We start from the raw sequence: 27438 nt of genomic DNA, 5'->3' as shown, positions 1-27438 counted from the left end.
AGCAAGAGGTGTGTCAGCTAGAAGGCCTGGCAGCAGCCTGCCAGCTCCTCACTCCTTGCTGTGGGACCGCAGGGTGCCATGATCACCCAGGGCATTATTTCCACTTGTGTGCCTAGTGCTGCACAGCTGAGCCACGCGCAGCACGACTGAATGTTTTCAAGTATTGCAACTTGTAATGTGCAATGCTTCACAATGATTCCAGTTCAAGGGCAAATTCAGATTGCGTCACTCACGTGCTATAAATGGAGAGTGCTAACAGCACAGCGTGAGCCGCTAGGAACGTTCTGTCCTGGCTCACTTTGTTCTGTATCTAAGATCCTTCACTAAGAGAACAAAAAAACACAGCAAAAATCTACTTCTGTTTCCAAATAAACCACTTGAATAGTCAAAAGCCATTTAAAGTTTCAGGATGAGCAGAAGATGGGGCGCTAGGCAGGCTGACCCGGCAGGGGCAAGCAGCCCACAGTGGGGGTTGGGGCTGGCTGGCTTTAAGCGCCCTTCCGCCCAACCATCCTTTGATTCTATGATTCTATGAATAAATATTTAAGATTAAGAAATATTAAGATTAAGAAATGAAAGATTAAGAAGGCCCCTGGATGTGCTGAAGGCTGGGTGTCCAAGAACGCGACAGCCAAACCTGGACAGGTTTTGTCTAAATACTGGCTCCACTGGAAGCTGTCGGATGGAAATGGAAACCACCCGACGTTCCGTGCTTATTGGAGCGCCAGGATCCGACACCCGCGTCAAACACGAGCAGAAGCCAGCGCGAACAGCACCGCGGCATCCCACAGCCGCCCTCCTCCCGCCCCGCACCCGGGCCGCTCCCCTCAGGGCGGGGTGAGGGCGGCGGGGGGGGCTCGGCCGCCGTCTCCAGCGCCATTGGGGCCCGCGAGGGGCTGGGCAGCGCCGGGACGGCCCCCAGCGCCGCATTGGCCCGGCGGCCCCGCGGAGAGGAGAGGCGGGGCGGGCGGGAGCAGCGACCGGAGGGTTCTGGGGAGGTTCCGCCGCTCGCCGCCGGCTTCCCGGGTACGGCAGGAGGACACGGAGGAGAAGGTAAGGCCTCTCCTCGGCGCAGCGGGAGGAGGGAGTCCGGTTCGGCCGTCGCTTGTCCTCCCCTACCGCTGGCCGCGGCCCTAACGGGTGCGGCGGGCGGGCGGGGCGGGCGCGGTACGTCCTGCGGCCATAGCGCTGTGCTGGATGCTCAGCGTGCCTTGCGCGCTGCGGGGCGGCAGCCGCGCGTCCTCCGGGGCACGGGTGGGCTTTATGCTCTTTTCTCCTGTCGGTATGGAACATTTCCATCTGCCGTGAGGCAGCCTCGCTGAAAAGAGGGTCACCCCACAGCTTGGTCTACGGCTTAATCATTAACGCTAAGCGCCGCGTTTCCTCGTCTATGTATGCGAACCATTCCTTTAGGTTAAACACGCGGAGGCTGACAGGACCAGACGGAGCCCCCCGCAGCAGGTTTCCCCCCGCAGCAGGTTTCCTCTCGCAGCAGGTTTCCCCCCGCAGCCGGCTCCTTTTGGCTGCAGCACCCACAGCCTGTGCTTCCCACATTGGCTTTTCTCAGTGTCTGCAGGCGTATCGGTTTGGAAAGAAACAAGCTGTCCCCAGCCGAAAGCACAACCATTTACATCACTGCAGCCACAGCATGGTTTCATGTTCCTCACTTGCAGAGACAGCTGAAGAGCCCAACCACCGTTGGGGTTCAAGAATCATAGAATCATTATGGATGGAAAAGACCGTTAAGACCGCCTAGTCCAGTTGTCAGCCCATCCCCACCCCGACCACCAGTAAGGTGGAAAAGGGCTTTTAGGAGGTATATTTGATGGAAACAAACCCGTTAATTAGCTCTGGATGTATCTTCTGATTCACACTATGGATTCTGGGAGCTCTAAATATAGCTACTGTTTCTTGCTCATCTCTCGAGCTGACAGAAGTGCAGGTTTTGTGAATTGGCAGGCTTTCAGTTTTGTTGAGCTGTGCTTGGCAGGAGGAAGCGAACGTGCTGTTGCTGCGAGTCAAGGGCAACAGGAAACAAAAAGAAAATCTCAAGGAAGAAAATCAGCTATTAACTACCTGCGAGTATAGTGCAATAAGGGTGAGATGTTGCAGACGTCCAGGAGTAAAATGGAAAATCACTCATGGTGGAAATGGGCCAGTTCACATGGTGTCTAGGCCAAATTCATCCAGTGCAACAATATTGATTCCCAGCGTGTTTGGCATTGATTGAGTTGACTGTTCCTCTGAAAATGCTAAATAAACAAATCTTTCCTCACCTAAGATACTGCATTAAAGATAAACCAAGAGCACCCAAAACAACATGTTTTGAGCTGTGCAAGCTTACTGTATGCCTACAGAATGTTCACATCACAGCCACTTTCTAATTAAACAACTGCTCACCAAGTTACCTTTATGAATGTTTTTGCAAGCACCCAGTTTTTGTCTGTGATTTAAAGATATTAGTGTAAAACCATATTTCAAAATACAGATGCAATTATGATTTGAATCTGGAAAACACAATGGCAAGGCACTCCAGTCCAGAATTATGTATCTCTAGGGTATGCATATTGCTCACTCTTTGCTGCTGGATTATGTCAGACCATCTGCCTTCTGCCATCTTATGTATTCTTAATCTCTTTATTATGATACGGAATACTTTTCACTTACAGTTTTGCTCTTGGCAACTCTCCAGTACAAGCAAACATTTAGCAATAACAAGAGCAATCCCTCACTTAACTCTTAGCACGGTTAGTTATAGCAATCTGAAGGTCTAGGTCAAATCTATCTGGTGCAACAACATGGGCTTACTACCAAATGCACCCCAGCCCTTTTGAGTTTCATCATTTGGGCTGTTATCTGCAAATAACTAAGCAAATCTCTCTGCATTTTTCAGCTTGCTAGTTGGATCAATGTCAATGAATTATATCTGTGCTGAGCCAACTGGTATGTTTAATACATCCAAGCTGGAAGAGGCATCTGAAAAGTCAATGGAAGATCTTGCTTCCTGGGATAGCTCAGGGATTTCAGGGTTGGGTGGTGAAGAACAACAGGCAGAATAGCTAAAAGCTGCATGGACAGTGTTTTGTGAAGCTAAAGTGAGCAATTGTGCATATCTACAGATAGACTTAGTTGCTCTTTGCCTTAAATATATATATATATGTTTATATATATATATAAAACATATATATATATAACTGGATATATATATTATGAGATATAAATATATATCTCATAATTCCCTTTCCAGTTCTGTTTTGAGAAGTCTTATTCAGGTCCTAATGAAATGGGACAGAACTGAATATCATGTTTCCTGTGCAGGAATCCAGCTCTTTAAAATCAAAGCAAGTATATTTTTTTCCCACCCTCCACGATTCACAGCACATATGCTATAGCAATTGCTTGAGCTATATGCATGATAAACTCATTCAACGACCTTACCTCATATTTCAACATTTTCCTAGTTTTGATGAGATAGAACAAAGTCATTATCACTCTCATGATCTCCATCACAACCCCCGTCACCTCTGAAAACAGTGGAGCTGCCTCGCCTCAATTTATCTGCAGCACTCCTCATCAGAACTGTAACTGTGGGCTGGTCTGTGCAGGATTGTTTCTCGATGAGTCATGCAGAGGTTCTGTAGCCTCTTCTAGGCAGTGCTGTGCTATGCACGATTAGCGGGCTCCCACTGTGAAATTGTTTTCTGAATGATGTAACTGATAGTCCTCCTTCCTGTGCTGATTCTTGATCAGTTTTCTCTTTGTTCTTGAAGACATTCCAGCCACTGCATCTCTTTTATCCCTACGAATCTCTGCGAAGACAAGTTATGTCAACAGCTGCTTTAATCCATCTGGTAAGAAACGGAGGTTATCAAGTACGAAGGAGAGCCCTGCTGACATCCCGCCTCTTGCAAGACGAGAAGCGTTCGACAGCCGAGTGCTACATTTCCACCTCCGAACGCCGGGCATCCCGCTTCGATCCGGACGGGAGCGGGCGGCCCGCCACGTGGGACACCTTTGGCATCTGGGACAATCGCATTGATGAACCTATTCTCCTCCCACCTAGCATAAAGTATGGAAAGCCGATTCCAAAAGTCAGCCTGAGCAAAGTGGGCTGTGCCAGCCATATTGGGAAGCGGAAGGAAAATGAAGACCGCTTTGATTACGCTCAGCTGACTGAGGATGTCCTGTACTTTGCAGTATATGATGGACACGGCGGGGCGGCAGCAGCAGACTTCTGTGCTAAGAACATGGAAAGATATATCAAGTAAGTGTGCATCAAGTGAACGCGTGGTTAATGACTTACAGTAGAGCCTCCCTACTTACAACCAAAAGGGAATCTGTGCACCATATGTTGCTGCTCATCGTCCCAGGCTGTATAGCCATCTATTCCAACAGGGACAGCAGGAACACAGCAAAGGAGTAATTCCCATTACAACAGATGTGGCGTGATGTAATTCTCTGTATGTTCCCTGCCCAGGGAGCAAGCCTGGAAAGACAAGAAAAGAAAATGTGATTGTATCCACCAGGAGAGAGCAGGGAATACAGAGCACGTGGATTGCCTGTTGTCAGATGGGGGTTATGTGATCACAGACTCAGGAGTTTGCTGACACTCCTCCATAGCTCTCTGGTATGTGCCTGAGTGTTAGAACAGGCACTTTATCTGTTTGCAAAATTAGAGGGTTGAGCTTTCAGTGCAAGTCATTAATAAAGCAGTATTACCTTTTTACTGTTATCTAGCATTATTCAATTATTCAATGCATGCAGGGAGAAAATAAGTCTGTGAAAGAGATTGATCAAGGTGAACACTTCTTGGTAAGAAGTCTTATTTTTTTTTCATTGTTTGTACCCAGGGAATTTGCTGCTCAGGAAGAGAACTTAGAAAAAGTTTTGAACGATGCTTTTCTAGAAATAAACAAAGCATACGAAAGGCATGCTCAGCTGTCTGCTGATGGTAGGTAAAAAAATATTCTACCCTTATGAATGTGGGGAAAAAGGGTTTGGTTACTTGCTCAGTAGTTTTGTACTAAGACTCTGAAAACAGCCTGAAAACTGTTTTACTTAATATAGGTTTTTGCTCTAATCACTTACTGCAAACTAAACAACTGTGCTTTACTTCCCTAAAAATGAAAAAGCTTTTAAAAAGTCTAGGTCAAATTTACTGGGGAAGTTATTAATCTGAGCTTCAGCATAATCCACACTGAATTGATCTTAACATCATTCTGTCAAGAAAGGTGTTTGTCAAGTTAGCAAGGATGATTTAAATTGGCAAGGAGCATAATCTTCCTGTGTGAGAAACACTGTCTCCTTTGGGTTGTTTTTTTATGTTTTCTTTCTGAAAAGTTGCTATTCCTCTGAGTGGAACAGAACACTGTCCAAAGTTCCCCTTTCTTTCTTGGCTGCTGCAGCTGAGAAGGAATATCAGCCAGAAGTAATACAAACGATACCACTTCTGCACAGGGAGAATCTCCAGAGCAGCTGAGCACGAAAGGGGAAACAACAGTCAAGAGGAAAACAAGATTCACTGTGGTAAAGCTGGCACCAGCCCCTTTAGATTTCCTTAGTCCTGGCTGTTCACCAAATTCTTATGTATATATAGAGAGAGACTATGCACATCTGAAATTCCAGTCACAGCAGTTGGAGCTTATAGAGTGTAATTTGGGAAGGAAATAGAGGAGTTAGTTCACCTAATGTTTAAATAAATAAAAAGAAAACCAAACCCAAACAACCTGTCCCAGTGCTGCTGCAGATACTGGCGATGCAACAGGACCTTTAGGGAATGAAGTTACACTGTGTCCTTGGGGCTACTTCCACTTCCTTTAAACAATCAGTGAAAACAGTCTAGTAATTGAGTGGTTTCCTGCTCTTAAAGTGCTAACCAAACCTACCTAGGCTCAAGTATTTCCTGGCTGGACAAGTTGCCTGACTGTTGCAGCACTGTGAGGGATGTATAGCTTTCCTCTTACCTGGTAAGAGCTAATGTATCAGAAAGACAATGACTCAAGTTCTGAAACACAGCCCTTAAAAAGGAGGAATTTAATCTGTAAAGCTCATTTTTCCATTATAACCTATTTTATTTCTAGGTATTGAAAACCAGTCCTGTTGTTTAGAAAGAATAATAATGGGGTAAAAAATCCAAAGTCATTTTTGACCTGTGAAGTCAGTTTTAACTGAGAGTCTCCTTGTAAGCCCAGATTAAAAAAAAAAAAAAAAAAAAAAAAAAACCACCAACAAACACCTACAGGCTTATGTGCTTCCCTAGACCACGACCTCTTATTTTCTGTGATTTGTTTTATTTGCACCCTGCCCAGTCCATTTGTTATTAAGACAGCTCTTTATTTTGCTCATGTCCAAGTTTCAGAGCATTTCCTTGAGAAGATGTTTGGGAACTGGGTATACTGTTCTGTTACTCTGAATGTGGTTTCTGATTATAGCATTCTGTACTTGAGACATAAGGAACTGAACAAGAAAAATATTTAACAAACAAGCTGTACAGCAAGCTGGGCATTTTGGAATTCCTTGTAGGATTTTATCATACCATTTAAGTGACTAATCGGGGCTGCTCACTCACAGAAACGTAATGCAAATGCCAGCAAATTTATGTAACAGTCATCAAGATACTGAACAAGCCTTCTGCATTAAAAAAGCTAGAGGACAAACAAAATAGAAGGGAAAAGCAATCTACAGGGGCCACGTCCTACAAAGTACTCAGTGTTTCTTAGGGAGGCTGAATGCCTGCATACTCTTCCCACAGGAGCCAGTGGGATCTAAAAGTGCCCAGTGCTCTTGTCTGGTTGCCCAGCTGAAAATAAAGCTAAAAGGCAAAGAGTGGAGTAACAGGGTGCACAGACAAGTGCAGTTTTCTGAACAAAGCAAGCTTTTTGCATATCTGTTGATTTAAAAAAAAAAAAAAAAAGTTAAATGCTTGATTGACTGTTTGGTGTGGATATTTTTGTCATTGCTGCTCTTTTGAAAGTTATGTAAAATTCAATGTTTTGCACGCGTCCTTGTTAGAAGACTAATACCAAATTGATTTTGTTTGCCAGCAAAAATTCTGAATGATTGTGGCTGTTCTAGATGTGATGGTCAAGGTTTCTCAGAGATGGCGGTCAGTGGTGTAACACAGGTTATCTGTCGTACACTGGATGCTCAAGGCCAACCTCCTTTTGAATCCCTGCCGCAGCTGATGAAGTGCAGAAAAATAACTTACTTAGTCTTGTTCCCACAGACAGCCCTGCCAGGGCTCCTTTCACTGTGTTCTGTAAAAGACAGGGTGGATGGTCAGGGTGTCCAGATCTTTACTAACACACAACCAGCTTTGAAAATGAATGCCTGTGTGTTTGAAGAAACATAATTGCCAGGACATAACTACAGGAAATCCCTGTAACAAAAATCCATTAAATTTTGGCTAACACAATGCTTATGATGATATTTAGAGGGAAAAAAAAAACATATTGTGGCAAAAATTTAGCAGGACTAGCATATGAATTGTTGGAGAATATAACTTTGTCTTCCAGGACACTGTCCTTTCTAGGACAGTTTACAATTGAAAAATATTTGAAATTAGAGTTGAAAAACAAGTAGAATAATGCCTCGTTTGAGTTCTCAATAAAAATAAAGGTCTGTGCATGTGTTCCAAAACTGCTGCCATGCTTGGTGTGCACATTCACTAGTGCTGTTGGACTGCTGTATTGACCTGCAGGCTGTTCCTGTATCCCCTCTGACAGTTTCACACAAAGGCATAAGAAACTTTCTTTTGGAAGCTATCTGCCACATAAATAATTTCTAATCATTAAGAGGTCAGAGATATGCCTGAGTCTTCAAGCATGGTGTTCAATATCTCTTCAGAAACTCATTTTCATTCACTTCCACACATTCAGATATACCCAGTCACTGTTGAATCACTGCTAAATTAACATACAGGACACAGTAAAGGAAGTTCCCAATCAACAAATACATTATTATCCAGGGAACAAACGCTAACAGAGATGGACAGTTTTCTGTTACATTGGACCAGCAGTAAAAATCTAAATGTAAAAGCTGAAGAGCTTTCTTGAGTAAGGATGGGTATAAACAACTGATCGTGCTCGAGGAAAACAGGACATTGCCCTGGAGAAATGGAAAATAAACCCTGCAGTGGTCTAGTGTGGTCTTGTAGCGTAAAAACTGCTGCTTCTGTTCACTGCAGGCACCATCCACCACTCTGGGAAAATAACAGGCAGGCAATGTTTCCATCAGTCTCCATTTTCAGTGCATCTAGCTCTAATCAAGTTGACCACTCACTTCTGGAATAGCCATCTTGTTAAAACATAGCCAGGTGTTACCTGATGTGTCTATGATTGAAGGGTCTTCCTGGAAATTTAATGTGCTGAGCAAACACCAAAAGTATTTTTAAAATAATTATATTTACAAAGTAGTATTCAGATTTTTTTAAGTTATTGTTTGAACATGTGATTATTTTTTCTTTGAATATGTTAACCTGCAACACTGAGGAAAAGGGAGAGCTGCAGAAATGGTTACTTACGTATTTCACAATGCCATCAACATCACAAAGACCACTTTTTTATCCAAAGGTCTCAATTATTACCAAATCAAGTTAGACGATACTAATTATAGTATGATAGTATTATAGTATGATATTGCATGTTTGCCCATGGATCAAAAGGAGTCATTCAGTGTCTTCATTAAAATGGCCTCAATTTAGGTGGCACAGGTTTGCACTCTCAATTTTTATTTTATATATATATATATATATATATATTTACATATATAAACTACCTTGGGAAAATGGGCCATATTATGTTTTGAAAGTTTTCTGTAAGGTGGCCACTGTCATATGAGACAGTCATATCTGGCATCAGTACATTTGTTTGGTTGACTTTTTAATTGGACACTTGCCATCAGCCCCGCAAAACCTGTCTGTGGCCAAAGATGCAGTCTCTATTATGGCCAAATAGAACATTACACAGCTCATATAGGCCCTTCCTCTGTAGAAGACACTGTGGGCAAACCCAAAATGACTACGTGCCCTGTTTTGCAGCCCTTGTCCTTTCATCTCCAGTGTTGCAGGTTTATTTTGTTTGAACAAAGTCCCTGGGTCAATTTCCTATTTGCCTCTGTGTACGTGTTATTTGTGGCAGACACTGTACCTGGTCAGCAGCTCTAGAACTGGAGGCCCTGGACACTATATGCTGGGCTTCAGTGGAAAGAGAGATCTGCTTAATTTTGTCCCAGGTGAAGGAGTCCGGCGGTTCCTAGCCTGGACTACTGGAAGGTTCCCACATCCTCTTTGTCACATTAGTTGAGATGACTTGCAGTAAAAAGTGTCCAGTGAGTGTTAAGAACCTATTGAAAGATCTTAGTTTTATAGTGATATTGTTAGGTAAACAAAATAAACTCTTTTAATTTTAAAAATGAGTACACGTGCTGATGCAGTATACTTTTGTGTTATTAAAGATCCTAGCAGCGGTCATAGTAAAGCATTAGAAATGTTATCCCATCGTCACTTCTGTGTTTTGGAACTGTGAGAGAAGTCACATAATCCCTTCAGTCTGACCAGATCCACGTTCTTTCACCCCTACCTGATGGTGATTCAGTTTCAGAGAAGAAAGCATGAGCGGCATTTGTTTTTCTCAGAGTGCAACTTAAGAAGCAAATGTTTATAAGACACAAGTTGGTACAGCCGTTACCACAGCTCTGTGTTGTATCTTCAGTAGCATCCTCTGCTTCCTGATAGCAGGTCTGTTGGCTTTAAGAGTTGGCACTGTAAAGATGCACGCTCACCTGAATGACCAAATATTTGTGCTCAGTCATGAATTACAGACCTTAGATCAACCTATTCTGAAACCATATGTGTTTGTAAGCATAGTTCCAAAACAAGTGATGAGATGGGAAACTAGTGGCATTAATTTTAATGTCTAAGTAAAATATATTTTCTGCAAAGTAAAAAAGGCAGTTTTAAGTAGGTTCTTCATTTTACTGCTTTTAGCTGTTGGCTAAAACAGGTATTTTACTGACTTTACTAAAATTTCTAATCACACCACTACTTGTTATTATCTTATTTTATAAAATACCTCAAAATGAGTCTGCACTTGCATAGTCCTTGCTATAAAGAAGAAATAAGATGTCAGTGCTCACCTGAATGCTCAAGAGGCTACTGGCATCTACGTGGTTTTGAATCTTGTAGTCTGTATCACAGCTGTAACATAGACCAAGGTGCATCCTGAGTCACCATGGTGAACATTCACTGTGGACTTGTTGGTTAAGTCAGTTAATCAAGTCACCACAGCAGTAATAATACCTGTTTTAATTAATAACACAAGCTTAGTTTAGATGGCTTTGTGAGGTATTTTTGTTGTTGTTTCATCAACTTACTGCTTTCATCTGACAGCAAGGCTCCATGCACCCACCAGGGCGTTGTGTTGCCCATCCCAGTCCCTTCCACCATCCCAGGTCAGTGCCACAGAGCCAAAGGCAGGAGCATGTGCAGTGCAGAGCTCTGCAGAAGTGGTGATGGGAAGATCTTCAATCGTTACTCATGTGAAAATAGCAATATAGCTAGGGATTCTCATTGCTAAGTAAACCCAAACCTCTGTCTGGAAGCTAGCTTTTAAAACCTGTTACTGGAACACCTCAGTGTGCAAGAGGCCTCCAGAGGGCCTTTCAGAGGCACTTGCATGGGCTGTGAGTTCTGGTTAAGAGCTGTTCCCAGCTTGGCTTTTTACTGTAAAAGTTCAAGTTAGCAGGAGCTAGTGCTTTCCAGCAGAGAGGTTGCTCTCCCTAACCAGTGCAGCATGTTTCGCAGGAGGAGATGCTATCTACAAAAGTAGGTTCTTCCTTTTAAACAGTAAGCAAGCAAAAAATGAGGGCTGGGCAATTCTTCTGGCATTTCTTTCACCGTGGATAAATCTGCACACCTTTTCTGAAACAGGCAGACAGACTTGTTTTTCCCCTTTTTAAGCACAGGTTTTATTTCTCCTAAGCAAGTTTGCTTGCAGTAGTCACTGCAACCAGGTCCCTAAAACAGTCAACTTAGATCACTCCCGTGCCCTGTAAGAGGAGGAAGCCAGCAGCTAGGGCTCCAGTTTGCCCTCTAGGCAGCAAATGTCAAATGATCCCACCAGCATTGAAGGGCAGATTGCCCAGAGGTAAGCATGGCTGCCAGGTGACTTGCACTCATTTGCATTGCAGTGCAAGGCAAGGCAGAGTCCAGGTCTGTCTTAGTGCTGCAACCTCCAACAAATCTGCAGGGCTGTAAGAGAGCACAGCCCCCTTTTCAAAAAAGGCAGCACATATTGGCAGAGCCCTTTGTCTCTTGGCAAGCCAAGAGGAATGAGAGGGAGGTTATTAATAACAACAGCAACTGGAGAACCCCACAGACTGCAGCCAGGAAGCGATCTGGAGGTTTTCTTCTGCTGAACTACATGCAGCTCCAATTGCAATTACTCAGCCACCCACTTCACTGCCTCACAGGAGGGGAGAACCACCAGCATTCTCGTGGGCTACCAATGCGCTCACTGTGCATAGGGATAAAGACAAGACCTGTACCTTGAGAGGAACTAGTGGGACTGAAAAGGTATTTGCTATAACCTGAAAAGAACCCACTGTGTCTCATCCTGCTTTAACTCCACTCGCCCTCTTGCATGGAGCCATGCTGTTGCACAAAACACTGACACTCTCCACTTTTCCTCCATCTCTGTCTCCCCATCCCAAGTCCCATATGCATGTTTGTTTGCTATTTTTTATTTTTATTTTTTACTTATCTATAGGTTTAGTTTAAACTTAAAAACAATTACTTACTAGTAATGTAGAGCACAAGTTGTCTTTTTGTTAACCAGTCGACACTGTTGCTCTGTTATAAATGGTCCTGTGCTTTGAGGCAGTGATAAAACCTCTCTCTCTGATATGACATTTGTAGCAACTCTGATGAACTCTGGGACCACTGCAACGGTGGCCCTGCTGCGGGATGGTATTGAGCTGGTAGTGGCAAGCGTGGGTGACAGCCGTGCCCTGCTGTGTCGAAAAGGAAAGGCCATGAAACTCACCATTGACCATACACCAGAAAGGAAGGAGGAGAAGGAAAGGTACCTGTTGGCTCGCGTTGTGGCTTTCTGGGGAACAGCCTCTGTCAGGCTGTCCTGCTGCCAGGTTGGTCCTGGGAAAAAGGCTAGAGCTGAACATAACAGTCCGAGCTGGAAAGAGTGGCACAACCCCAGTTAAGTAATTTAATTCAAGAATTGGGGATTTATAAAGTCCTACATGAACATAAACTGTCATTGCAGTAAAACCAGCAGAACTAGGACTGGGTATTGAGCTGTGACCACGTGGTTCAAAGACTCATACAAGAGTTCCAAGAGATATCCAGGATGTGAAGAAATGTGCTGTAGTTCCCAGGGCAGCACTCAGCCCTCTAAATCCTATTCCTTCTGTGGAACCCTTCAAACATGGCCTCTCAGTTCAGGTCCTTGGTACTCCATCTCACATCAGCTGATAGTGAAAGAAACTGCAGCTACAGACAGGGGGAATGATCTGAATCTGTAACTCATCTTCCTTTCTCTCTTGTGCCTCCGGACAGGATTAGGAAGTGTGGTGGCTTCGTTGCCTGGAACAGTTTGGGACAACCCCATGTGAATGGTAGACTTGCAATGACGCGGAGCATAGGAGATTTGGATCTCAAAAACAGTGGTGTGATAGCCCAGCCAGAAACAAAAAGGGTTCAGGTAAAAGAAAGCCTGGTTCACAGGGACGGCAATTGGATTAAGGGGCAACAAAGCTATCTGAAGCAGTTGGTGGTACCCACACAGTTTGCTCAGGTGGAACCACATGACCAAGCTTTGGTTTTCACTTGTAAAATAACCCACAACCAGCTCTACGTAAGTTATCTCAGATTAACACTAATAAGATAGAAGAGAATCTAGTCCTGACAGTAAAGTCAAGAAGGTTAACTTCTGAATCCTTGTTATCACAGTATAACCTACTTTCAATGTTACTTGTATAAAGCCACCACTGAGAACTAGGTGGGATTTGGAAAAGCTGGGTCACCGAGGAGAGCAGAATTTGTAACGGGTTATGTACTTGGGAGGAAGGGAGAAGGAAAGGACAGTTGCAGGCATCTTACCATAGCTTTGCAATTGTCCAGGAAACAGATCAACCACCCATAAAGTATTCAGCACAACTGCATTCATGTTTTCATAAAGAGAAAACAAAGTCCCTCCTCTCAACTCATACTGTTTTGACATTTTCCCCTAATGGATTTCCCAGTGCTTAGGGAACTTACAGTCATTTGTTCCCAGTCCAACACAAAACACTGTCCACGAGGCCTGAGGGGCTTAGGAGGTGACTGCAGTGGTAACGTCTTCCCTGAAATCCTCATGGGTAACGTATGGCTCATGGGTCTTTTGGCCTCACTGTATCCAGAGGTCTGTTCCCTAGAACTGTTAGTCCTCATACAGAAAGCAAGAGAACAGGCAGCATTCCCAGAGAAAAGTACTTTGCAACAAAGGGTAAAAAAAATAAATCAAGGCAGCAGTTTTACCTTGCAGCACTCTCTTTACTGTTCTGTATACTTATACCTTTATTGCAGTTGCACCATGCAGATGACGGCTTCCTAGTCCTTACTACAGATGGTATTAACTTCATGGTGAACAGTCAAGAGATCTGTGACTTCATCAACCAGTGCCACGATCCCGCTGAAGCTGCCCACGTTGTTACTGAGCAGGTAACTCTAAGGTTTCTTGAAGCAGCAGAGTGCCAGATCCTTGCAAAGACACAGGGACATCATTTCAATTAATGTGCTTAGTTCTTGGTCCACAGACCTGCTGAGTATGTAATCAGCATAGGTGGAAATCACCAGTTTCATACTGGAGGTTTTGGACAGTGGTATATCCATAGAAAGCTCTGAAGCATGCAAGAGCCTGCAGCGTTGGAGCTGGGAAGAAGCAATGAAGTCTCAGAGCACGCTGTCCCATGTGGAGTCAGACAGTTATTTCCCTTTCTGAGCAAGACTGTGATGCTGACAAATTGTTTCTTCCTTCAGGCAATGCAGTATGGCACTGAAGATAATAGCACAGTTGTCATAGTGCCATTTGGAGCGTGGGGAAAGTATAAAAATGGCGAGATCAACTTCTCCTTCAGCCGCAGTTTTGCCTCCAGTGGGAGATGGGCGTGAAGATCTGACACAGCTCTTTTCCTGCAATAACATGGATACAACGTGCTATAAGAGAACACATCCATCTGTTCATAGGTTGACTCAGTGTCTTGTCCATCTTTTCTGTTGCCAGTTATGGAGGATGCAACTGGTCCTTTGGTGTGTAATTGCTGCTTACAGCTGATCACATTTTACTGTGTTTATTTATTCAGATCAGCACTGGGTTTCTAGTCCCAGCAGCTCCGCACATCATTTCATTTGCACAGACAAGTCTCTGGGCTTGAGTTATGACACATCGGTTTCATCCCAACTCTTGTTACCTAGTTACCTGGCAGCTGTGAAAGTCCTAGACTGAGCCATGCACCATCTTCTTTGTACGTTAATACACAGGGGAACAAATGCAGTGTTCTTAGCAAGACAGAAAGGGAGTCTGTTGTTTTCCTATACCATGCAGCCATCCAAAGCTCCCCCATGTTTCAGGAGAAACAGGTGAAATACAAGGGGGAAATATCAGAAGCAATTAGCCTGTGGTTATGTTCTGGTGCCAGGGGCATTCCATGTAGCTGAATGGCATCCCAATAGAGCACTTCGCTGGGCTTTAGGCTCTCTCTGCTATTACCTGTGATCCTTAAGCTCCGAAGAGACAGAGCAAGCAGGAGCCACGTGCTGTTGGACAGATGGGAACCCATTGGGCCCAAAGCCCCTACAGTCTTGGTGGACCATGCAGCATCTGTATGGTGGACCATGCAGCCTCTGGCACCATGCTTCCTTCAGCGTGTTGGTGCCTGACAAGAGCACGTAGGAGGAGAAAAAACAAGCAGCCCATTTTAGCATTTCAGAGATTCATCAATTTGAATGTCTTTTTTTTTTTCTTTTTCCTAAGAAAAGGAAATTGTTTCAAAGAGCTTTCAATTCAAGATTTTTGGAGGTGTGAGACAGTAGAGTTTATTTCTTCATATGTGAGGATTTTCCTTTTTTTTTTCAGCTAGATACAGTCTCCCAGGGGCATAAAGACAGCTGTAAGATGCCCAAAGCGAGAAAGCTAGAGAAAGAAGAGAATATTTTAATAACATATGGCAATTTTTGTTAAGTTTTGGGTGTTGTTTCCACCAGGCATCAAATAGTTGGTCACCAAAAGGTAGCTTTATACTTTAAAGATTTCACTTCTCTTTCTGGTGGGAGGCTGTGTCCAATGAGGCACAAAAAGCCAGAGCCCTGAGCCAGCTTGGTGTTGCTGTGATACAAACTGCTGGTGACACATCAACAGCAGGTCCAGCTGTTCCACATACCTCTTTCGGCCCCAGTTCTCCCTCACTCAAAATTAGTCGTGCATCTCCTGTAGCCTCAAATTGCCCCATTGTGAGGAAATACGGGCAGAGAAAAGTCAGGCTTTTCCTATGTAGATTTTGTTCCATGTTTCCAACAGCACAATTGTTTTAATTAAAAAAAAAAAAAAAGCCAACTGACAAGAACAAAAGGTGATGCCTGGTCTGATTCTCATTTTCCAGTGTATCATAGGCATCTACATCTTTTTCTAGCCCCTTCCAGGCCCATGATTACAGCACAATCATTCCATGTGTTCTTCTGGCTACAGGCTTGCGAACACCCTGCAGGTCACGGCATCGTACTGACAGCATTAATACTCTACATATAGACAGTACCTTGGTTGTGTCCCATCACCTGGTGTATTTATATGGTGTACGTAATGTGTATATTCAGTTTATGAGTATAAAGAGCTTGTGACTCAATATTTGTAAGTCTCTATTGTGTTTGGTGCTGTTGCCCAGGCAGGCACATTTAACGAGCACATCCATCACTGGTTTACAGTTGTAATATCTTTCTTCCCCAGATTTCCCCCGTTCTGTCTTCACTTGAGATCAAAGTGTTCAGTCCTAGTATCTGCCTTGCTTACTTGAGGCAAAAGGCACTTTTAATTGATAACCTGCAATTTTCACCCTGCACAACCTGTTTGTAGCAAAAGCAGCAGAACACATCCTCTCCTGAGCACTTGCAGAGAGGCAGCACCTGACAGAGGGCTGTTCCAACAATGCAGTTATGATCCGTTTGCACTGCACAGCTGACTCCTGCTGAAATAGCAAGCGGTCCTAGCTAAGGGCTAACCACACCACGGTCTTACTCTGGGCAAAGAAGGGTTACAGTCAGCTTTGGTTTCAAGTGTCAGACAGGCATGAGCAGCAGAGCAAGGATTTGGACGTGCCTCATCAACACTGCTTTGTGCCAAATGCTGCTCATTCCTGTTTGGCCATCCATCCAGCTGGCCAGACAGAAGATATCAGCCTCCCCCCCACCCCCCCCAAGGTGTTTATAACAAGTATACATTTATTTTTTTGAGCTGTGCTGAGTACTTGCCAACCTGAATACATGATATCAAATGCAGGGCGGTAATGAATAGCACTGCAGGTGCTGTGAGGAATGGCCTGGGCTGATGAAGTAGCTTCTGAGCAGTGATCAGTATATATAAAGAAGTAATTTTTATACTCGAGGGAGTTTGGGAGCATTTTTTTTGTTTTATCCCTATCCAGTTCAAGGCCAGGTTGGATGGAGCCCTGGGCAACTTGATCTCGCACTTGGCAACCCTGCCTGTGACAGGAAGGTTAGAACTTGGTAATCCTTGAGGTCCCTTCCAACCTGAGCCATTTTGTGATAGCCTAATTTCATAAAGAATGGAAGCGGTTGGGTGCTTCTATTTCCTCCAGCAGACTGACTGTCCTCTCAGAAGAAGGATCCATCCATAGCTGCACATGTATTTTAGAAAGGAAGGGATAAGACAAAGCTTTGCAAAATAGAAGGTGGCTAGGTAAGGATGCATTGGCAGTTCCTATTAGTGCCTCTAAACAATCACAGAAAAGCTGTGGTTGGAAAGGACATGGTAATGTCATCCATCCAGCTTACTGCTCAAAGCAGGGCTCATTTCAGAATTATGTGCTGCAGCAAAGGGGGCATGCATCTACTGACACTGGACTTTAGAGACTGAAATGGGATGGGAAGAAAGACTTTGGCATGAGAGCAGTCTGCCTGCGGAACCACCAGAACACACTGAAGTTGAAAGCTTACCAGTATGTGAAAACCTGCAGGTACTTTGTACGGCTACTAATAAATATCACAAATAAATTAGCACATTCATCTAACAGATATGAGCTGTTTTTTCTAAACAGCAATAAGACAAAAGATTACAAAGACACATTTCTTATTCCCTGGCTGTTCCCTGCACTTTTCTACATCTGTCTCTGAAGTAAACAAGCTACTAGTGAAGGCAGATTGCTTTGCCAAGTGGCCCAGTAGTCCGCCCATTCCTCTTACCATTGCTAACAGTCGCTTTCACACTGGTTTGTGAATTTCTGCCTTCACGCTGTGCACTGCCAGACTTCGAGTACGTCAGAAACATCGTTTGGTGCAGACCCTCTGTTACCAGAATCTTTCTCTTCCCAAACAACAGTCCTGCCTCTTCTTGCAAAGGCAGTCATCTCCCTTTAGATTTATCTGCACCAAGTCTTGTTTTTCTCCAAGTCATCAGGAAAAACCTGCACTTTCCTGGGTGATGGGTTTTTCTGTCATTTGATATTTCTTAATGAAGAAGCATTAGGACAAGTCACAGGAATTGCATTTTAGTCATGGGGCTGTTTTGGCACTGACGTTGGCAGAGTGAGCCATGAGTGTAGGTGTATGGCACTGACATTCCCTGGTGTGAAGTATGAAGTCGAAGGAGTAAAGCCATGCCAAGGCAAATGGAAAAAGCTTATCAAAAGTACTCCCTTGCCTGGACACTCCTTCTGGACCAGTGCTGTTTTTCATGGTAGAGGTGCTGCAGGAGGAAGGGGCTGGAACAGCTTGAATACACAGCATCCTCTGAACAGTCAATCCCTTTTTGTTCGAAAAGCTCAAGGTTGGTGAAGAATTGTGGAGCACAGTTTGTGGTTGAGAATAAGGGTGGGGTGAGAAATTGGCAATATTACCACTTTTTACCAATTTGGAGAAATGAAAATTCTGAAGATCTGGGACTCACTGCAGGATTTCTGCTTATGGAGGAATCAGATACTGGATCAGCATTTCTGTCTCAATACTCAATGTGCTGTTTTCAAAGGCACAGAGGTTTCTAGCTAAAGCAGTAGCACAAAACAGATACAACTTACGGTGGTTTAATATTAATTTCTGTGGAATAGAATCACGTAGTCACTTCTAGGTCCATTGGTCACTTATCCAATAAGCTGAGCATACGATATAGCACTCCCCTGCAGTTTCCCAGTTCTGAAGCTGCTGTTCTCCTCTTAATGCAGAGGTACTAATGGGGATTCCCCTTTGCCTGGCGTGTGAAGTGCTTGGGCAGCAGAGCGTGTCATAACTTTTACAGACTGAAGTGCAATTGTGTACATTCACTGCATACTTTGCCTTAGGACAGTCTATAATTCCTGATGTTAAATGTTTATTTTTGGTGTAATCAGTGACCATAATTAATCTACTACTTCATTTTACTGAATTTTTTTTTTCTTTTTAAACATTGTCTTCAAATTTGTGCCTCAAATCTACAGTGGGATACAGATAAGGCTGTACTGAAATGCTTAAATAAAGACCTCTAAATAAAGAATCGGCTTTTCACTATGAATGTATTTTTCTTTTCCAAACATGCTGCCAACCACCAAAACTTTGTTTCTCAGGCTCTGCCATGACTGTCCTGTGAGCCCTCTGCCTCTGTCATAAACACATTCACCAAGGCTCTTGCCTTTCAATGAGTGGGTGCTGAGGCACAGGCTGCCCAGAGCAGCTCTGGATGCCCCATCCCTGGAGACACTCAAGGCCAGGTTGGATGGGGCCCTGGGCAGCCTGAGCTGTTGGGGGGCAACCAGCCCACAGCAGGGGGTTGGGACTGAGTGGGCTTTAAGGTCCCTACCATTACAACCAATCTATAGTTCTGTGATATGATATGATACAACACAAAGGCATTCACCAGCAATAACTGGTGCAAAGTAACCATCTCTGTGCTCTGTCAGCCTTCACTACAGCTGTGCTTCATCAAGGCCATGTGTTCTAACTTGATATTTCAGACTTGTATATTTTGATATATTACAATACCAAGAAATCAAAATGCCATCTCTCTATATACAAGTTTGCCTTAAAATATTATGTTGTGAACCAGGAAAGCACTTGAAGCAGCTGTCAAGGAGAGCAATTTCACTCTGTGACACAGTGAAAGGAGATAAGCTGAGCCCTCCTCAACACAAGAAGATGTTTTGACTGCTACATCAATTCAGTCATGGTGGGGATGGGCTGATAGTTGGATCTGATGATCTTAGTAATCTTTTCCAACCTTAGTGATTCTATTATTCTATTAATTCAGAACATTTCTGTTAGTCAAAAGCAAAAAAAAAAAGGCGAGGAAGCAAAGACTGGCCAAGAGTTTTAGTTTTGCTGCAGAAGCAACACTGTGGCAAATGCAACAACTTATTTTCAATTTTTACTGTTGCTACAGCTGAACTCAAATCTACCTTCACTTTCTTTGAAGGAGACTTGAACAAAGTCCTTACACTTCTCTCCCATTTAGGACTAATGCAAGTCCTTTTCCATTATCCTTTGTTGCCATTCCACTTCTCATCTCATTTAGGACTTTATCAGTTTTAAGATACCTGCATGTATTGAACACAGTGCTAGGAGTCCTGCTGCTTCTGTAGGTGAATTTTCATGCTCAGGCAGCATGTGAAGAAACCTGCTGGACAGCTTTAAGCTGCTGCCCTTTCCTCACCATTTGGCAGCAGTTGGGAAATAGCTACCGGGTTACTCTGTAAAGGTTACTCTGTAATCAGAACATTTGTCCCATAATGAGTGTCCCTGTGACCTGCTGGTTAATTCACACCGGCAGGAGGGGAAAGGCTGTGCACCGGCAGCAGCATGGCAGTTCCCTGCCATATGTCTCCAGGACAAGCAGGAGAGCAGCCAGGCATTATAGTAAGCAATGCGTGCTCTGGCATGGGGTGCTCAGGGAAGCTTTAAGCCCTCTGCAGCCCTCCCCTAAACTGAACATCTGACACTCTCCAATGCTGGATGTTGTTTCTTATTTTAAACACTACACCCCACAAGTTATCTGTAAATATATTAAATAGCTCTTTGCAATTCAGCACCAATACAAATTTCTACTAAGACCTTTTCCTCCGTAAAATTGCTCTCTGTTCCTGCTCCTAATATTTCTGATTCCAACCCTTTCCTGCTTATTTGAACAAACAAATGCCAGCATGAGCTACTAGTGAAGATGCAGACCTGTGTTGCTTAGAGATGTGAGCCAGTTCCAGGGAAGATCAAAGACATCTCTCCTCCTTGGACATTATGAGTAAATCACTTATAACTAGCAGATCCCATGACTGCATCATGCAGAGTGTCTGCACTAAGCCTTTGGGCTTTTGTTCTACAGGAAATAAAATCTGTCAAAGTCTCCAGTTCCCAGAATCTGCAAGGCAGCAGCTGATCCAGAAGCTGACAATATGCAGTTTCTGACAGGTCTGGGAAGCCCTGGAAAGCTGGCTTAAGTAGCAGCTGCCTGTGGCCACATCCTGGCTCACGCTGAAACTTGGTTTGCTTTCTCCACACTCAGCTCCCTCTGTGCCTGTTAGCTGAAAAGAGCAATCCCAGATGTATTCCACAAACAATGCATGGAAAGCCTACTGCATTTGCAGACTAACCTGCTGGTGAACTTCTTGCTACAGGAACCACGCACGTCAAGATCCTATCCTCCAGCGACCCATTCTGAGGTGCTGCACATGGCCTGGCACTCGTTGGGTAAGAGAAAGGAGACTCTGCAATCAGAACAAAGGGATCCCTCAGCAGACAGTGAAGCAGCACCTGTACCAAAGCTGAGGGGGAGGTGAATTTAAATGCAATGCACATGCTTTCCCTCTCTTCGAGACTCAGTCTCGACAGAAGAAAGCAGAGTTTTCAGCTCTCAGAACAGCAAGTGTTGTCCATGGCAAGCCTCAATCTACTCTGAACATCTTTCACTTTCCTCTTCCTTGAAAAAAGCTGAGAAGCCTGTCATGCAGAGCCTCATGCTTTCCTTCCACTAATGCCACATTCTATGTGAAGCTGGGCAGCCACAAAGAGCCTCTGCTGATGGACCAGACCAACAGTCATCCTCTTGTTCTACAGGCAGTCCAGCAATGCAGAGTCACGCACTATGCCTCTACCCCTAGCAGAAACACCCATCTGCATCCCATTGGCATGGCACAACCTGGGCTAGTCCCCTACAAGCTGGCAGCCTGTTCACCACAAAGAGCTGCAGCTCCAAAGGAAATGAAACAAATTCAGTGTGGAACTGCACTAGCAACACTTAGAAACTGCTTCCAGCTGACTGCAGGTGCATCACAAGGGAATGCTGAACACACCAGCTGCAAAGGAAGAGTCACTGCAACAATAAGGGCCTTCCAGAGCAGGCATTAGCCCATCTACATTTATCCTTATGTGTTCCTCACGTTTATCACTGAAATTCTAGTTATGGGGAAGACCCTTTCTTAGGCAAGAAATCATGAAGTAACTATTGAAATTTGATTGCAGGAGTTTGTTTTTTTCCCAATAACTTCTTAATCTGACGGATCTTATCAGTATCATTTTATACTAAGAAAGTTTACAAAATACATACCACAATATTCTTTCCCACATCTAGAAAGGCAACATTTTAAAAATGTCCACTATAACGCACTGAACCTTTCTCAAACCTGTCCTTTTTTTTTTTTTTAATTTATTTTAACATCATATTCTGTAGCTAGTGCAAATGGTGATAATTCACACAAAGGAGACTACAACTCTTTGTGACTGCATAGGAATTAGTTCTTCAATGTGTTACCTGTCCACTCCATCACTGTTTGTTCTGCTGCATTACTGAGAGAAGCAGGAGGAAACACGTAGCCAGACGTCTCCAAGCCGAAGTTTTTCAGCACCAAAGCTTTACCTATGAGCAGGTTTGACCAAGTTATCATGTTGCAAACTTTCAAAAGAATTAATCTCCTACAGCAAGAAACAGAATGGAGGCTACTCCTGAAATAAGGCATACTCACTAGCTATAAAAACTGAATCAGTGGGACCATGTATTGGAGAGATGGAAAAAAGTTACAAAAATTACTCATGGCACTAAAACTACAGGTTCTTCATATCATTCAGAACACTACATGAAATTGAGCACAGGTTTGCTAACTTACTATTGTATGGATCCATGAAGAAGGCCAGCACGTTTTTGCCAGTGAAAAGAATATGCTGCACAAACTAGCCTGAAGCTGCAGATAAGAGGGCATTTCTACTTGACAACCCCAGACCCAGCACCCTGACTCCAGAATGCTCTACTGGCTCAAGGTGCTCTCTGCTGAAGCTGCTTTGTGACCTGTTCTGTGGCACCAGAGTAGCTGGGCTAACTACAATTGCAAAGCACACTTAAATACACTCTAAACACCCACCTCCCACCCCACAGAGCTTTTGTGAAATCAGTTTGTGCTGAATGCAGTAAACACAGATGCTTAATAACATCGCTTGAAGGTACTTTTAACTTACAGCTAAAGAAATCGCTTACTGACAAGCACTAAGAATGCAGTGTGAGTTCTGGTGTTAATCAACCAAGGAACATGGCAGGTCCAGCTGCAACAAAGCCTGTTTTTTAACTGGAGAAAAACTGTTAGCAACCAGCACTGCCATGCAAGTAACCATGACAACAAAATCCCACCTTCTTCAACACTACCAAATTAGAAAAAACTATACAAAGGCATTGAAGGGGGCATGATGGTGAAGAGTTGGAGGTTGGACATGATTATCTCTTAGATGTATTTTCCAACTGTAATCACTTCATGATTCTAAGCATTAGTAAAATATTTCAGCATTTGGGGATCTTAAGCTGTGTCTCACCAGATGTCAAGTCCTGCTCTAGCAGTTGTCCTCTCTCCTTGGAAAAGATGATTTAAGTTTTCAATACTTCCTCCTCTTGAAATGTCCTTATGGAATATGACTTAGATTATTCTTTACTGTCTGCCTTCTCTGTATCAGTACAGCTTATTCTTCTAAAACACTGTCAACACTGCTGGCTTCCCACTCTCTACAATGACACTCTTAAAGAAAAAAAAAAAAAATTAAAGATTCACAATTTTACATTGCATCACTGCAGATGACTGTACTTGGGTTCAGAAAGCAAAATGATATCAAACAAGTTTACTTATCCAGAGGATAAAGAAACATGGTACTCATCAACTACCACTCCCATTTTAAAAATGTTTATTCAGCTGCAAATGTTGCTTATTTCCAACAAATGCAAAACAGCTTTTTGGTGGTAAATAGCAGGTATTTATTTGAAATGAAAAAAATACTTAAGTACCTGAACTATTGCATTTAATCATGTATTGTAACTGTGTTACTCTAACTTTTTGCATTGGAGACAAATATACAATGAACATTCAGATATCACAGATTGCACACTAGATAGTAAATCGTCAGGCCTTTTACGTAACCACCAAAAAACAGATATTGGATTCTGCAATATAGTACAAAATTCCACACTCCAGTCTTAGCCAGTTATCTTCAATTTACTCCCGATGCTGTACAAATAAATGGCCATTTAACTAGGGCTTACAAGTTAATAACAGGACAAAAAAAATATACATTGCACTGACACAAAAAGTCAGCTGTGTTAATAGTCATGCAACAAGTAACCAAACTTGCTGAAATTAAAAATACTGTCTAAAAACAGTTTTAACTGCATAAATATTTTATACACAGTTCATTTACCGAAACAAAAGGAGTCTTTAAATGATACAAAGCAAATATAAGTATCTACCAATTTTATACATAAGAAAGTGCAAAATAACTTATCTAAAGTGTTCTGCTATTGAACCGATGACTGTGGGCTGGAGGCAGCCAGCCCCCTCTCGTAAGCATGACATTACAGTTGCACACTACATACGAATGTTAAGAGTACATGAATAAGTATACTACAAAGAACAAGGCAGGAGAAGACATGTGAGGTACTTGCAGAGAATACAGTCTACTGATGTTAGTGTACATGAGCATATTTTTGCGCAACCCATTTCTACATGGAAAACAAAGCAAGTCTTTGCATTAGAAGCTTCAATGAGAAAACCACTCCCAAGTGAACGAAGCAGTTGCCCACAGCACCAGCTGCCAGAGGAAATACGAGCAGGCGGGGTACTTCCCCCTCCACCTCCTACCAGCACAAATGTGGTTTTAGAACAGTGCAACTGAGAGATTAAGTCAGAAGGCTGTGGTTATTGGTTTGCAAAACGCAAATGTGGTCCGACCTCTATGCTACAGACTCGGAAAGGCATAGTGATCCTGATTTTAGTAGGCTGACAAAGGAAAAAAGCACAGATTGACAATGGTGTCATGTGCCTGCATAGCCAAACAACAGCCAACTACATCATCACTGACAGTGCACAGTCTTCATAAGCCCACATTAGTCATATATGCCAGATCTTACTTCTAATGTTCAGGTTATACCAAAGTTACTGCCAGCAGCTCTGTTTTGATTAGGGTTTCATTGGAATCAATTCACAGAACAGAATTCTGCCTTAAATTCGGTTTCGTTTTGAAAACTAGAGGCAAGAGGGGAGAATCTCTGAGGACTTAAAAGCATTTAATGGTTGTTAAAAGAGCTTTCTCTTCAATCAGTAAACATGTTGGCCACCAGCCCATCTTCGAACTATGCTGGCTTCGCATCATTTTGGGAAGGGTCAAGGCAACGTTAGAGAACATCTGAATATAGGTATTCCGGCATTCCATGCACGTTTCACTGAGGGCTTCCCCCCTTCTATTTTCAACAATAAATCTGCCAAGGGAGCCATGCAACGCAGCTACTTATCACAGTTTGGATCCGAAGGGATCTATTTGGGTCAGCTAACCTAAACAAACCTGCATTTACTCAACAGTGTGCAAGGGCTCTAGAAAAGCCTTTCTGCTCATTTGGGAATCTAGTATACATACCAGAACAGGAATTTCTCATTTTACAGACCAGCACATACTTTATAAACAAACGTGTCAAAATACATATTTAACCTTCAGTGCATAAACACGTGTTACCAGGGTAGAGAGTAAGTGGTTAGGATTAACAAATGGATCTAGAAGGTCCAGCCAAGAGAAGACAAATGTGTCTCCAAGGTACAGGAACCCACTGTCACAGAGGGGCTGGCATTTCCCACACTGTAATTCCGACAACAGCTTAAACCATCTTCTTCCTGGGGACGGAGTCTGCCCAGTGCCTGCCAGTGCAGGGTAACCTCTCTGTCTGCAGCCAAATACACACACTGATGTTCTGCAGAGCAAAAGTAGGGCTGCCTGTCTTCTGTTGCTTTGGGTCACATCCGTACTGTTGTTTTGAAGAACCCAATGTGAACTTACCTAGATCTAGATCAGTTTGTCACACATTTACAAAATATATACACGCATATTCAAAACAAACAAACAAACCCACTGTTAAAACCTCCTTCGGAAAGTCCACGGGCCTGTGTGGTGAGCGTGTTCCAATCCCAGTGGATGTCCATGTTTCTACTTCATCCCACATGTAGTGCAAAAGAAGTGACAGAGTAGTAAAAAAATACTGCAATTCAATTCATTTTAAAACTTAAAAATGGTAATGGAAATCTACCACTGTCCTCAGGGTCATGCCATTTGCTGACACACGGAGACAGCTCTTAAAAGCATCTCTGGCAGAACAAGCACTAACCCGTTCCAGAACGACTACGTTGTTCCAAACATTTTTATTTTTTTAATTTTTTTTTTTTTTTTTTTTCAAATAAGCTACGGGACAACAGTGGTAAAATTCTATGCACAGGAAAATTCATTCTGTACCTGTATGCAAGCCAATCGCTACTGACTTAAAGAAGGTAAAAGCTGGTTCTTGCACTGCATGAATCAGCTGCTAATGAACACTAAGTAATTAACAAAACTGCAGCTCTGACATATGTATAAAACAGGCCTTGTTAAATATGAACAACACTGAGGCAGTAAATAGTTTTGGTATAAAATGCAACCAAAGTTTACAATTTAGTTCCTGGTTATCTTACAGCTAGAATAAAATACTCCAAGTCCTATTCTCAAAAAAAGTTTTCTTTTGACAAAAAAATCCATGTAGTTCCATGAATAGCCTTATTTAAATTAAGATACTGTGGGCAACTGAAGAACGAACGTGCACAGACTGGATTTTTAACAGAAATACACATAATGCCTTTGAGTTTTCTGTTGTTTTTTTTGTTGTTGTTGTTATTATCTAAACATTCATATTTAAGTTGATAGATGAGAAAGATGCCACACAAAGTATAGTGGTTAATCTGAAGTCCCATGTAACAGGCAGTTAGGTTCATATTTAGATAAAAAGGCCATTATATCTATTTACAATATACACAGTTGCTTGCGAAGAAGGCAGATTTACAACTATCTTCTAAAAAGCCTTCCCTTCCCTCCCACCCCCCACCCCAGTACAGATGACTAGCTCTACAAAAACAAGACAAGAACCGGTGTTTAGGGTAAGTGAGAATTTTCTTCATAGCCGTGTCAACATTGTTAGAGGTTGACAGTTCTACTGTATCTGTGGTTATTAACCATGTCTTCTTGGGCCTGGCTCTTCCAACGTGCCATTCACCTATCACACACCTTCCATCAACACAAATCAATTCAATGATCCCTTATACTTTCAGTGCTTAAAATGCAGTATAAACTTAAGTGTAAACAGACAATATTCTACTCCCTTCTGATCGCAGCACAATGCTCACATTAGTTCTCAGGGTGACAGCAGGACTGTACAGGGTCTCCATTTACCACCACCTCATCAATTCCTGGGCCCTTCCTCTAAGCCCCGCTCATGCTGCAAGTTGTAGAAACAGTTCTGGCAGACTCTGACTGGCGATGAAATCTTCAGACGCTTGATTTCAGACTGAAACCGACTGCACCTGCAGAGAAAAACACTGTGAACATGTGTCCTCTCCCAACCTCACCATTTTCTTCCCAGGTGTGTTAATTATCATTGTGACTTCAAACACCTCAACGCCATCCAAACAAATTTTGACACCGTGTTGTGTTTGTAGATTGATAAGATGAACTATTTGCTGAAAAAGAAACATTTTTTTTCTCCTTTGCTAACTTACTTTGTCTAGGATTCATTACTTGATTTCATTCTCAGTTGGCACTTATGTTAAGTTAACAGCTTCACTGTTTATACAGAGGGTCATGTCTGCTTTTTCTAACTCTTCCCTGGAAATTTTGACAGCACTAATGTTTGGTTTTCTTTTTGTTTTTTGTTAGTTTTTTTT

General features: G+C 43.0%; 3 protein-coding genes and 1 long non-coding RNA gene across 21 annotated transcripts in view; 1 reads left to right on the top strand and 3 right to left on the bottom strand.

Annotated features, from left to right (window-relative positions):
• LOC116231128 (uncharacterized) overlaps positions 1 to 3782 on the bottom strand; it is a 196266-nt gene extending 192484 nt beyond the window's left edge. For 3 of the 8 annotated variants that reach the window (XM_090139044.1, XM_090139045.1, XM_090139046.1), the window contains exon 1: positions 3439 to 3778. Coding sequence is in view for 1 of the 8 variants with exons in the window: in XM_090139046.1 (XP_089995172.1) it covers positions 3439 to 3507 (69 nt within the window). In the remaining 7 variants the exon portion in view is untranslated. Of the gene's footprint in view, positions 1 to 3438 lie in introns of all 8 variants that reach the window. The other 5 variants (XR_016465969.1, XM_090139043.1, XM_090139048.1 and 2 more) reach the window with 5 other exon arrangements.
• On the top strand, positions 897 to 15605 carry PPM1K (protein phosphatase, Mg2+/Mn2+ dependent 1K). 2 transcript variants are annotated; one of them, XM_031596722.2, is made up of 7 exons: positions 897 to 1053; positions 3771 to 4264; positions 4851 to 4951; positions 11915 to 12080; positions 12572 to 12716; positions 13580 to 13714; positions 14033 to 15605. In XM_031596722.2, the coding sequence occupies exons 2-7, from the start codon at positions 3825 to 3827 to the stop codon at positions 14162 to 14164; spliced, it is 1119 nt and encodes a 372-aa protein (XP_031452582.1). In that variant the 5' UTR covers positions 897 to 1053; positions 3771 to 3824; the 3' UTR covers positions 14165 to 15605. The 2 variants fall into 2 exon arrangements, with proteins under 2 accessions (XP_031452582.1, XP_031452583.1); XM_031596723.2 differs by lacking the exon at positions 897 to 1053 and adding an exon at positions 1554 to 1816.
• LOC149918145 (uncharacterized) lies at positions 4346 to 10218 on the bottom strand. The gene is made up of 3 exons (XR_016466008.1): positions 10135 to 10218; positions 9147 to 9342; positions 4346 to 4486 (listed from the first exon to the last, which is right to left on the bottom strand). It is a non-coding gene; the product is annotated as an uncharacterized LOC149918145 (long non-coding RNA).
• Positions 15606 to 23354: 7749 nt separating the features above from the next.
• Positions 23355 to 27438, bottom strand: part of WDFY3 (WD repeat and FYVE domain containing 3) — a 141099-nt gene continuing 137015 nt past the window's right edge. For all 10 annotated transcript variants that reach the window (XM_090139035.1, XM_090139033.1, XM_090139032.1 and 7 more), the window contains one exon: positions 23355 to 27078. In XM_090139035.1, coding sequence (XP_089995161.1) covers positions 26958 to 27078 — 121 coding nt within the window. In that variant the 3' untranslated portion in view covers positions 23355 to 26957. The remainder of the gene's footprint in view (positions 27079 to 27438) is intronic.

Source organism: Phasianus colchicus, chromosome 4 (genome assembly GCF_987193195.1).
Source record: "Phasianus colchicus chromosome 4, bPhaCol1.hap1.1, whole genome shotgun sequence".
In the NCBI taxonomy this organism is placed as follows: Eukaryota; Metazoa; Chordata; class Aves; order Galliformes; family Phasianidae; genus Phasianus; species Phasianus colchicus.
This window is presented reverse-complemented; position numbering and strand designations above follow the sequence as displayed.